Source organism: Heterocephalus glaber, unplaced genomic scaffold, assembly GCF_053883595.1.
Source record: "Heterocephalus glaber isolate CG9 unplaced genomic scaffold, H.glaber_assembly_v1.0 deba00000901, whole genome shotgun sequence".
Classification (NCBI taxonomy): domain Eukaryota; kingdom Metazoa; phylum Chordata; class Mammalia; order Rodentia; family Bathyergidae; genus Heterocephalus; species Heterocephalus glaber.
In genome coordinates this window covers 384,636-397,344 of record NW_028258171.1, presented here as the reverse complement: position 1 = coordinate 397,344, position 12,709 = coordinate 384,636, and the positions used below count along the sequence as shown (strand labels likewise).

Below are 12,709 nucleotides of genomic sequence, written 5' to 3'. Positions count from 1 at the left end.
AATTAGCAAATATTAACTTGATAAATTAAAACTAAAAGACTTTAGATGGATAAAATTATGGTTGATATATGAATCCAAAAGATATATTTTTGGCTAAATAAAAAATAAATATGATAATGACATTTTAGGGATTCAAGTTGAAATTTGTGACTAGCAAACACAAGGAAAACAGGTCATTTTCCACTATGAAAAAATACAATAAGAGTATTCCACTTTTTCTTGAACCCAAACAAAAACTTTAGTTTTTAGGAAAAGGGCTTAGAATAGATCATGAAAAGTATAGGTAAGTCGCTAATAATTCTGCGATAGTGTGATTAAAAGTGATCTTTTAGGGCCGGGGATTTACCTCAGTGGTGCTGCTGCCTGCCTTGCAAGCACAAGGTCCCAAGTTCGATCCCAGTACCCCCCGCCCCCGGCCAAAAAAAACGATCTGTCTAGAAGAGTAAAAATTTAGTACTGAGGGCTGAGGATTTAGCTCCGTGGTGCTGCCGCCTGCCTCACAAGTGCAAGGTCCCGAGTTTGATCCCCGCTACCAAAACAAAGTTAATACTGAAAAAGGTTCTATTGAACTTCATATTTAACACTTTTAATATGTTTGAAAAATATGGTAGATGATTTTTTAGAATTCCTACCAGCTATAGAATTCTCAAAGGCAGGAGACTCATGTGTTCTTGATGGGCAAGTGAGATTGCCCCCTATTGGGCTCTGTGAGTGGGAAGGAGGGATGTTAAACCTTGCTCCTTTTACACAGGAAACAGAGACACACAGACAGTACAAGCAGCAGATGTACAGAATATCGAGGGTACTGGAATGTAATTAGTAGTGATTAGGGGGAAAAATCTCTCTTAAACTGAAAGTGCAGAAGAGTGGAGGGGTGAAGGGCACACAGGTAATGGAGAAAAAATAAGAACTAAGATACATCATGTACGGGTACAAGCACCCAATGATAAATGTAAATGTATTGTATACCTAAAATGTACCAATAAAAGAATTTAAGACCAAAAAAAATTGAAAGTGCAAAAATGGTTAAGAAAATCTCAGAGAACTTGGATTTTATCCAGAAATAAGAACTTGAGCAAGGTTTTGTGGCTATCATGGAGCCTACGTTTCTTCTTGCATAAAATGAAAATTATGACTTCTTCCTTACAGCTGAAGATTTAAATAGAAAGTATATGCAATAACACCCAGCACGATGCTCAGAATATTGCTTCTGCTAAAAAAAAATGTAGCTTCCTTTCCTTTCCTCTTCTCTTTTGACAATGTTGTACATTTTGTATTCTTCACCAAATACAATGCAGATTTCAAAGGCAATTGGGACACAAGGAGAAATGGAATGAACTCAACAGGCAAAGACCTTTGAACATGACCCTGGGCCCAAGTATGTCCAATGATGCTGAGATATAATTCAAAAGATAGTTCAAGTGCCAAATCTGTGAATTTTTTTCATTGTTTACATGGAGCTCAGTTGATTAATTTTTATGTGCCTCAATTTCCATATCAATATTCCAGAACTGTTACGGAGTACTAATGAGATAATTATGTAACACTTTGGGGGAACTAGACAACTGCACTAAAGTTACCTTATGATAGGATATTGCTATGTTCTAAACACATCCTCCAGCATTCATGTGCTGGGAATTTAATTCCCAGTGAAGCTATGATAAGAGATGAAACTTTGAAGAAGGGATTATATCACGAAGGCTCTGCCCTTATGAATGCTTTAATGCTACTATTCTAAGAGTGGGTTACTTACTCCAGGAGAGGATCATGATTTTTAAAAAAACATGAGTAGAATGAATTAATTCTCTCTCTCCCTCATTCCTTCCCTTCCCCAACCCCTCCTTTACTTTGGCCTTTATTCTTCTGCCATAGAATGATTCAAGAAGGCCCTCATTAGACACCAGCACCTTGATATCAGACTTTCCAGCCTCCAGAACTATTAGAAATAAATTCACTCTATTCATAAACTACTCTGTCTGAAGTATTCTGTGAAAACAACACTAAGCAAACTAAGACAGGTATGATTCTTATCAATACTGTCCAGAAATAGAGATAGTAACAGTCTGTGTACACACTAGGAAAGCCATGGAAAAAAATAAAAATGGCTCCTTCTCTAGTGTCCAAGAACGGAATCCAAACTTTAGAATCTGAACATCAAAGACAGAATTTCTTTGACAGTTGAAATCTAGTTTAAAACAAAATTACCAAAGAATTCTTACCTATCTCTATGTGCATCTGCAAAGCGATCACATAAGAAAGATGGTCCAAAGACTCCAAGTGGGGTGCTATGACCTTTCTTGTCAGCGGTATGGTACACGCGAGAGGCCAGTTGCAAGTCAATTGGCAACTGCCGGGCTGGGGTGGTGGTGCACAGATGGTGAAGCTGAGAAGTACAGTGGGCCTGTGGAATTCTGCAACAAGAAAAAGAATGTGAGCTGCTTCTACCACTCTGTGGTCTTTAGATATGAAATACATTTATATTGACAGCTTAGCTCAGGTTCTAAAAGTGATACCTAAGTGCAAGAGATCAGATATAAAATTCTAACAATGATTTATAACAAGTTCAATATTATAGTCTCAGGCCATTGTTCAGAGCTTCAAATTCATATTTGACTGCTTACAGAATATCTCAACCTATGAGTCTCACAGATATCTCAAGATCAAAAGGTGTCTAAAAGCAAACATTATCCTACTCCTACCTCTTCTCACCTGAATTCTATAACTCAGTCCAAGGACACCATATCCAGCCATCATGAATTGCTTCTTTCTACTCTACTAAAATGCGAATGCCCCTAAAAAGGTAGAACATTATGCATAATACATTATTTATCAGCATGGAGGAGTTCTGTGTCTAAGTCAGTGCAAAAAATCTCTCTTCTACTTTTCCAGAACTTCCTTCTCTCCTGCCTTTCCAAAGTAGGAAATCCTTCAAGCCACTCTCCAACAATCAAAACAAATACTTACTGAGGATTGCAATGTGCCAGGCTCTGGGCTATATGCTTTCCACGTATTCCTTCTAAATCTCACAATGAACCTACACTGGAGGTATAGTGTCCTTGTTTTGTACCAAGTTTATATTGGATAGGTCACAAAGTAAGTGAATGGTCACTAGGATCCAAACACAGTGCTGATAACTATATGTCAAATTTCTTTCCTATTAATGCCTATTAATGACTCCCAAATAGAGTAACCTTTCATCCAGAACTACCCCATCCCTACCTTCCTATTAAAGCTGTATATTTCCATTAATCAAATGTCCTTTTCTTCATCAAGTCAACTTTAGATCCATAAATCACATTCTCTAATGACCTCCAGGCCACCACTAACAATGTTCATGACTCTTCTCAAAACTGTCCTTTCTTCCATGGGCTTCTCTCAGCTTTCCATCTTTCTCTCAAATTCATCATAATTCAACTTAATCACTGGTCTTTCCTTCTCTAACTTTCCAAAGCAGGTGTAGCTTTTAAGATTTGAACTTCTCTTTCAGTATTGGAAAAATCACCTTTCAATATTTCAGTTATTCCTCTCTTTTCTGAGTGCTCCCAAATCTCATCTCTGCTATCACTATTTTCCCTAGATTCCTCTTCTTCAAGATCAAAATACCTCTGACTCCTCTCTCCTCCAACTGCACTGCATATTCATCCAAAACAGAGTTTCTCCCCCTGCACAGGGTTGCATAGTGCTCCTCCCTCCTCACTACCAGCATCTCCAGGCAGGGTACTCCACACCTCAGACTTCACAGGCAAATGTTTGCCAGATGGTTGAGCACCACACCCTCTGTCTTTCACTCTGCAAAATCCCACCAGATTGGTTTTAAGGACTGCTTTACTCAGCAAAAGGGTTTTAAACTCAGTGATTTAAAAATTTAAAATTTTTAAAAGGGTTCTTTGCTGGTTACTGAATCTGTCTGACTTCCCTCTAACTTTCAAGGCTCTTAGCATTTGATTCTGATTCTAGCTCAGTGGTTGAGTGCAGCCCTAGAGTTGGGATCCCTGGATTCAAATCCTTTTTACAATTTTCATTTGGTCATAAGCAAGTTTGGATTTAAGTAAGAAAATTGAATGCATTTAGAACAATGTCTCTCACGTAGCTGATGTGAGCTATTATCAGTTTTCAGGACAAACTACAGGATCAGATTCATCAGTTCTTTCACTTATGGATAGAATTCTGTCTTCCCTCTTGTCCCTGCCTGAACATCTGTCAACAATATCTTGAAGACAGATTCTTCTGCAAAAGTTGTTTTCTTTTTTTTTCTTTTTTTCTTTTTTTTTTTTTTGTAACTCTGTTTTACAAATGTCTCTTTTCATACATTGCCCTACTCTTATCCCATTCATTTTGGTGAGTGCTGGTGTGTCTACTAATGCCTCTATGTGTCTGGGATACTTCAGATAGAAGCACAATATAAAGAATGTAGACTTGGACTTGGGTGAGCCTAAATTAGAATCTCAGTTCTAATATCTACAAAGTGCACTAGCAGCTTCTTTGAAAGACTTCAAAAAATTACAATAAAAACTCCTATCTCTTGCTTTTGTGATAATTTATTTTAAAATAACAGATATATCATTCCTGGTCTTTGGTAGTCTCTCAAGAAATGCCAGTTTATTTTTATTGTTGTTATTAATTTGCACAACACAGCACCTAATCTATAGCCAGGCACAGTATGTGCACTATTCAATCACTAACAGAGAACAGCTTATGGCATTTCCAAACACCACAGTCCAGTAAGAACATAACAGGAATTTTGTAAATGTTCCTGTGTAGGGGAAGAAAGGAGAGACAAATCAAAAGCATTTGGAAACACCTGAGAAAAGGAGACCTAAGTGGGCAAGTAAACTGGGTTGTCCAGGAAGCCCAGGCTTCAGGCACTCTGGGTTCCTATGAAAAAGCTTTCAAAAAAGAAAAAGGACAAAAAGGTAAGCTCCAATGTCAAGTGCACATGTACCATTATTCTGCCTAGGACAGGTCCTGGCTGGTGGAATGTGCTGGAGATTACATTACTGATTTTTATTTTTTCTTTAAAAAGTAGGACAGTCATCTTACATTCTTATGCTTCCATTATAGTATAACAACACAGATTAGCAAGTGAATCTCCCTTGGTTATTGAGCTAAATAACAATATGCTGTCATAGAGTACTGAGTTCCCAAGAAAACAATTTAATTTGAGGGCTAGTCACTTATGAAAAGGGTTCAGTTAAAAATACAGAAAAGGCAGGGTTGAATTGAAGACTTTCAAAAACTTTTCTCCAAGGTTCTCTTTTATAACAAACTTTTAAAATATCATATTTTTCTTTTTCTGCATCTCATTCTTGTTTCTCTTTAATGGAAATTTCTATTTTCAGCTTAAATGAATTAAAACAGCATTATATGTATCAATAAGATCTACAAATATCTTTGGCATGCTCAAGAAAAGCTCTGTGTTTTTATAACACACTCTCCTTAAGCAAGACTATTTGTCATTCTTTGAAACACGAAGACATAAAAAAGAAAAGACTCTGACTCTGTGTGTGGCCATACTACTTTGCTTAATGCACTAAATGCAAGGTTTTTTAGGGAAAAAAATCAAGAAGTTTCTGCTTCATTGATAATCTGACAGTAACTATTTATTGAAGGTAAAATACTTGTTGTCTGCTGTCACTATTTGTTTTAATACATAATCTTGCTAACTTAATGAGCTTAAAGCAATGCAGATAAGCAATGGCATGTACAGGGTCACTTAAATGCCAATTTGGCTGTTTCATAAACTTTGGAATTCTTTTCCCATGAGTCTGTTCTCAGTTACTAAATTGTGAGTAATATCCATTTACAGAGTTTAGGCTGGCCATAAAAAAAAGTTCGCCTCCATGTCCAACACACACTTTTCAGTTCCCTAAGCAACAACAAAAGCTAACAATTAAAGGTTCTTTAAACCCCCATAAAGAGTTAAATGAAGAATAATCTGGAATAAACCAACTCATAAAAATCTACTAGTGAAATAAAGAGAAAACCTAAGTTTGAACAAGATGAATGGTAAAAGGTAAACTATAATCTAAATTGTATTTACACATTATTGTTCAAAATTGCAATTATATTCCTATGTAATAAAAAACTCCATTAAAAATATGGTGGGGAATGAAACATGAAATGATAGTACAGAAAAATGAAGCCTTCTAAACTGCCAAGTTAATTGGCCTGTGGACATTTTGTGTTGGGTTTCTGTCATAACAAAATTAACTGATACAATAAGCAGTTGTTCCAAATCAGGCATTGCAGTGATCAAAAACGTCAAATTGAACACACTAATAATTTTACTTAGTCTCACAAACAGATATTTTTATTCTAGCTATCGTTGCATTTGTTATATTAAGTACACTGATCAAAAACATGAATAGAAAGAAGCATGGAGTACAGCATATATAGCCTAACATAGTAAAATCTGCCATTAACTTCCTCTGAGACTCAGATCTCAATATGAATTTCTAAAACATTTAGTTTTCCTTCTAAGAAATGGATGTTTGTGTATCAGTACCAGTGCTACTGACTGCTCTTCAAATAGTAAAATTTGTGAATTTAAGCAAGTTACTTTTTAAGTAGTTTTTTATCTACTTGGGGTTTTAAAAGCTTTTTTCGTCTCGGTGGAGTTTTTGATTTACTTCTTCGTATTCGCTTAACTTCTTTTCCTCTGATTTGCAAGAATTCTGATGATTGCACCTTTAAAAAAATATAAAGTGTTATGTTAAGGGAGGTTGTAACACAAGAGTTAAATCTTTCTCTGATATTTAGGGGCCCATCTCATATTTAAATTTGTGATTTCTGTGTATATTTTATAACAGAATATAAATCCTATTTCCCTCCAAATCCATTCCTAAATTTTTACATACACATTTTCATGCCAATGAAAATATTAGTACTATATGTATTTACAATATTTTTATTACCTTAAAATTATTAGAGAAATATAAGATTCTAACCTCCATAAATCTACTTTTTTTTCCTTTCTAGTCTTGGGGGTGGAACCCAGAGTTTCACACATGCTAGGCAAAACGTCTCCACTGAGCTATTTCCCTAGCCCAATAACCATCTTCTTGATTGGTATTTTTAACAGAATTTACCCTTAATTTCTTTGATATGTGGTTACAAGCACAAGCTAAAAATAATTTAAATGCTTTATTATTATTATTACTATTATTTTGAGCAATATTTATCAATTTTTATTTATTACAGTTGTGCTGTTTTCTATTTCTACTGGTTAGCAAACATAAAACATTCTTTCTCATAAATAATTATCTTCTAATCACTATAAGCTTTGGAAGTATTGCTTCTAGGAAATTTTGCAGAATTAATGTAATCATAAATGTAAGGATTTTTCTCCTGAGATTCCTTTTCATTTTGAGACTAGATTTAAGGAAGAAAGCAGAGAGGCCTTACTTGGAAGAAGCATAGAGATATGGTTGATTATGCAGAAGAGGGCCAGATACCGGAAAGTTCCTCTAAATTAGGTGATGAATCTGGGGTTGGTTCAGTAGAAAGGAGAGAGTTTTTGTAACTTCGTGGGTAAGGAAGTGAGGAGGAATAATAAGTTTAAGAAGTATCAAGCATTCCATTTCCCCCTCCAATTAATATTTGAATTTCCTCTACAGGAAATTCACCAAGTGGTCATTGTCTGGCTTGAACATGGTCAGATACATTTAAGGTTTGTCATTTCCCCTTTGAAGCTATTCCAGTTGTTAGAGTTTTTGTTTGTTTCTTTATTATTATTGAGTCTATTAATTTTTTAAATTTATTTTATTGGTACATTTTTAATTTATATCCACCAGTCTCAATTCAAACCTCAGGAATGATCCAGGCACCAATCTAGCTTTCTTTCCCTTGACAGATAGTTAGATATTTGAATACAATGGACTCCACTGGGCCTGCTTTTCTGCTAGATAGACATCCTTAGTGCCTTCAACTCTACTTCCATGATATGATTTTGCACTACTCTGATTCATTATTTTGAATGTTCTTTTCCAAACAGTCTCTAACTTGTTAGAGTCTCCCCTGTCCCTGGGATTGAACATTCCCATCTGAGCATAATATGTATTTGAGGTACAATATGATCAAATCAACCAAAGATGATCCTCTCTTACACCATATGTCAACCAATGAAAACTACAATTTCATTTGTCTTCTTATCACAAAATGATATTATATTTTTAAAACCCTGGAGTCTCACATTTGCTATTATTAGGTCCTATCATTCCATATCTACACAGTTTATGGACATAAAGACAAAACCATAGGTATATTTATCCCTATTAAATTTCATCTGCATTCAGATCAACCATACCTTAAGCATTACATTTGAATGCCACTTACAAATCCAACCAATAATGGTCTTCCATATTATCATACAAACTATTGAGAAATATGTGAAATGGACATAGCCTTGTAGCACTCCACCAGGGACTTGCATGCAGTAATTGTCCACCCTCTGCATAACTACTTTCAAAGTCATCCAGCAATCTACCTGACTATTCTGCCTAACTACAATCTTGGCAGCAAAACTGTTAGGAGCCTTTCATGAGTGAACTGCAAAAGTTCAGAATAATCATCACTCATGCTTATTGAATTTTTTATGTGTCAAGTGTTGTTCTAAATGTGTTCTATTGTAGCATATACATGTAATCCTCAAACAAATATTATGCAGTAGGCACTGTCATTATCTTCATTTAACAATACAAGTAAGTAGCTCAGTACCCAAGGTCATGTTGGGAGTAAAGGATAGAGAGAGAATTCTGTCCCTGAAAATCTGGCTGCAAACCCCAGGACTTCTCTATGTTACACTTACATTGAACAGCAGATCTAACACTTTTCTGAAATTCAGTCTAGTAATTCTGAAAGAAGAAATGAGATTGGTCTTCTATGGCTTGTCCTTGGAGAAACCCTACTCCTTTCATAAAGGTTTAAGCACAATTCTTTTAATAAGTCACTTAATCATGTAGAGTTTTGCCCAAGACCAGTGAATAGATAGATTGCCAAAAGTTAAAACCTTTACCCTTAAAATATAAAAGTCAGATTTATACTTCCCAGTCTAAAGACACCTGGCTCCTCTCTCACCTGTTGGCTAACTCTCAAAATCTTTTACAAATCTTGGGATTCAAGATTCAAATAAATCTTCTTTTCTCTCTAAAGATCACTTGCTTTCTCAGATTTAAGAAGCAAGGTTTGAGTGTATCAGTTTCCTTTCTCTCTGACACATTTCTGTTTATTTAAAGCCTCAACCTTTTTACAAAAATAAATCAAGGTAGCTCTGTCATCTGTTGTCATTACACTATTCATCCAAAATGACAAGGTTCTTTCTTTTTTCCCTCTCTTTGCTCCAAAACTAACAAGCAAATTGCTTTTTTTTCTTTTTTTTGTTCTTAACATTGTTTTCAGGCCTGAACCCATTCTGAATCTTAGCTAGCCACATGCCACTTTTATGCTCATCTATAGATATTTTAAAACAAATTTATTTAAGTCAAAAGTGACTGGCTTGACTTAAAGTATTAAAACAGTGGGATGATTATGTGAATATTGTAAATATTGAAAATTGAAAATGATTCATAACTAAAGTTAATCAAAAACATTTAACAATAAGAAAAGACTCAAAGGTTAGGATAAACCTAAACAGAGCAAAGTTATAATAGCTGAAAAGTTTACCCAGTTCTGATCCCTGAACTACAGTTCCTAACTGCCTTGAGATGGTACTGAAAGGCTCTGGGTCAATTTCTTAATGATTACAGATTCCCTCTTTCCTGGAAAAATCTGTCTTCCCTTCTCAGAGTTGTAATTAGGGTTGAGACCAAAAGCCCTCAAAAAACATATGCTCCCTTTTTTCAAAATAGACAATTTGCATTTCTGAGACCCCTGTTCAGGATGGACCACACACACACACACACACAAATCATACCTTGGTTCTAGCCTGGACCATTTCTGTACACCTGTACAGCCTCAATCTTGCCTAACACTAAGTTTTTCTAATGTTAATAGTTTTTCACCTTTATAGATACCCTGTTGGGTACTTTTGAGTTGCTTTTGGGCTGTCCGTCTTCCATGGGTTTCATTGATTCCTCTGTTGGATGCATTTCCAAAGTGTCCTGAAATTTAAAAACTATAACTTCTGCGTCTAAGGCTGCCCAATCTGATATACCCTCTGGTTCAATCTGGAAAATATTTGACACATCTTCAAGAAGCTCCTCAGACATACTCTGTTTGAAAAAGTAAACATAAAGAATGCTTTTTTTGTTGGTCATCCCAACATCTTCAGTTGTGCAATATTTTCTGACCAGAAAATTAATAAGAAAATGCATGTTTGAAATTGAGCAGAGATATGAAGTTTCCTCTCCAAATTTAGAAAGAAAAATTTAAACTGGCTTAAGAAAATATGAAAGCTGGCAATTTATTTTCCCTGGCCTCCTCATATTGTTTTAGAAAATATACCCATTCCCCCATTGTTATGCATAAACTTTAAGGAAATAAAAGGACTTAGATATTACTGTGAGGTTGCCCAGCACTCACACAGGATCAAGCCAGTATACATTCCATGAAAGGCACTGCTGAACATTTCTCATTTCACTACTCCCCCCCCCGCCCCGCTCCCAGATCAGCCTTGTAGCCACAGAAACATTGAAGCCTTGCCCAAGCTTGAGGCTTTTTGGCCCTGAGAAATGGGATTCCTTGTAGCCAGCTGCTCTTCCAGAAGCTTGACTTCAGTTCCCAGGGAAGAGTTAAGCTAGAGGCCCCAGGAAGGCCACCAGAAACCCCAGCTCCATACCATGCCCAATCGAGAAATTCTCATAAAATGTCGCTCCTCCACCTGCTTTGTGCTCTTTAAAAATGTCCCACTGACTTATATTTGTATCATACCAAATCCTAAGGAGAGTATCTTTATAATCACATTTAGGTATTTATCAGTTTTACACCAAGATTATTCAAGATTACATAGCACTGTCAGTTAAAACTTCATTGCCTCAGTTTAACAAATGGTAAGACCAGCTTGATCTACCTAAAAGCCCAAATCATATAGAATGACTTTAAGGTGCAATGTGTAATTTGGTCTTTGATAAATTCATTTGCTAATAAGTAAAGTATAGGATAAAAGATGTTATACAGTACTAAATACTACCCCAGAATTTTTGTTGTGCAAGAAGGGATGACTGGATCAAGAAGTCTAAGTTTATAAAATGAAGCTTTATTCTTGAGCTCAGTTTTTTATCAAGCTACTGGCTGGTGTTACGGAAAGATAAAGAGTTTGTTAACCAGATGAGACTTTAATTCAAGTCCTGGATCTGGCCATGAACAATGCTTATGACTTGATCAAGTTATTTAAATTTTTTTTCCATTAAGTTTATTGGTGCATTTTAGGTATACATTATGATCACATTCATCATTGGGAATTTGTACCTGTATATGATGTATCTTGGTTTTTCCCCATTTCCCTTCCCTCTCTTCCACCCTTCCACCTCTCCCTATTTACAAAGACTTTGTTTCCGGTTTTGCCCTTCTTTTCTCATATTTTTTTCTTTCCTTTCTTTCCTTTCCCCATCCCCCCCCCCACTTCCCTTTCCCCTTTGAGAAACTGAAAGTGTAAATGAGGACCAAAATATATAATACTTAAAAATTTTTTAGCTTCACTTTCCTCATTAGCCAAAGGGGGTTAATGAAACCCTTTACAGAAAATCCCCAAGGAGATATAGGGTAATACAGGTTATGGACCTTGCTGCTATACTGTCTACCTAAGATAAACTCTTTCATTTTATGTTCCATAGCTTTGGGCATTGTCCTTCATTCCCTCTCTTTTGACTTTCTCTGCTCCTAGCTTCATCTCCAGTCTCCCACACCACCCACCAAAATAGAAAATGGAAGAAAAGCTTGAGAAAAATGGGAGCTGCAGTTCCCCATCTTCAGAATGCTGCCTGGCCTTGCCTTCTCAGCAAAGCCTTTCTGATCAATTCTTGTGAGCCTTGCCTCTATGGTTGCATTATCATTCAATATTATAATTGCCTACACAGTTATCATTGTAATACTAGTTGCCAACAGATATGAGCACTATCTTATCTAATTTTAATACTGAGCATAGCTCCATGATGTAGGAACTGCTTGTAGCCCCATTTTATAGATGGTGTTATGGTTTTGGCCTAGATGTCCCTCCAAATCCTCATGTGGTCATACACTTGATCTAGAGTGTGTGAAGTTGAAATTGATTCATGATGCAATGCTAGGCTCAAGGGCACTGGGATTAAGGGTGTGAGTGCTATCCAACCTAAGTAGTCTGAATAAGATAAAAGGGGCAGGAGGTCAGGGATTTAGCTCAGTGGTTTCTCCGCCTGCTGCACAATAGCAAGGACCTGAGTCCCATCCCCTGTATCAAAAAAAAAAAGATAAAAGGGGCAGGGAGACACTGTTAAGTTTCCCTTGTTGCCTGTGCTGTCTTCAGCCGCCATGAACTGAAGTTCTCTTGTTACCTTTGCTGCCTTGTATGCACCATGTTGTTTCTCCTCTGAAATGCTTGTGTGCCATCCCAGCCTCAGAGCCAGCTGATTATGGACTGAAACCTCTATGAACTGTAAGCCAAATAAACCCCTTCCCTTTTAACTTTGGGTATCAGGTATTTTGTCTCAGCAACAAGAGAAAAGTAACTAACACAGATGAGAAAACTGACCCTAAGAGAAGTTATATAACTTGCCCAAGGTCATACTTTCAGTGAGTA

The 12,709-nt window shown here is 36.3% G+C and overlaps 1 protein-coding gene across 1 annotated transcript in view; it reads right to left on the bottom strand.

The window, feature by feature from the left end:
• The window catches only part of Ttc6 (tetratricopeptide repeat domain 6), a 163,518-nt gene that overhangs the window by 96,574 nt on the left and 54,235 nt on the right, over nt 1-12,709 (bottom strand). The window contains 3 exon segments of the mRNA XM_087208003.1: nt 2,220-2,411; nt 6,560-6,687; nt 9,999-10,208. Coding sequence (XP_087064129.1) covers nt 2,220-2,411; nt 6,560-6,687; nt 9,999-10,208 — 530 coding nt within the window.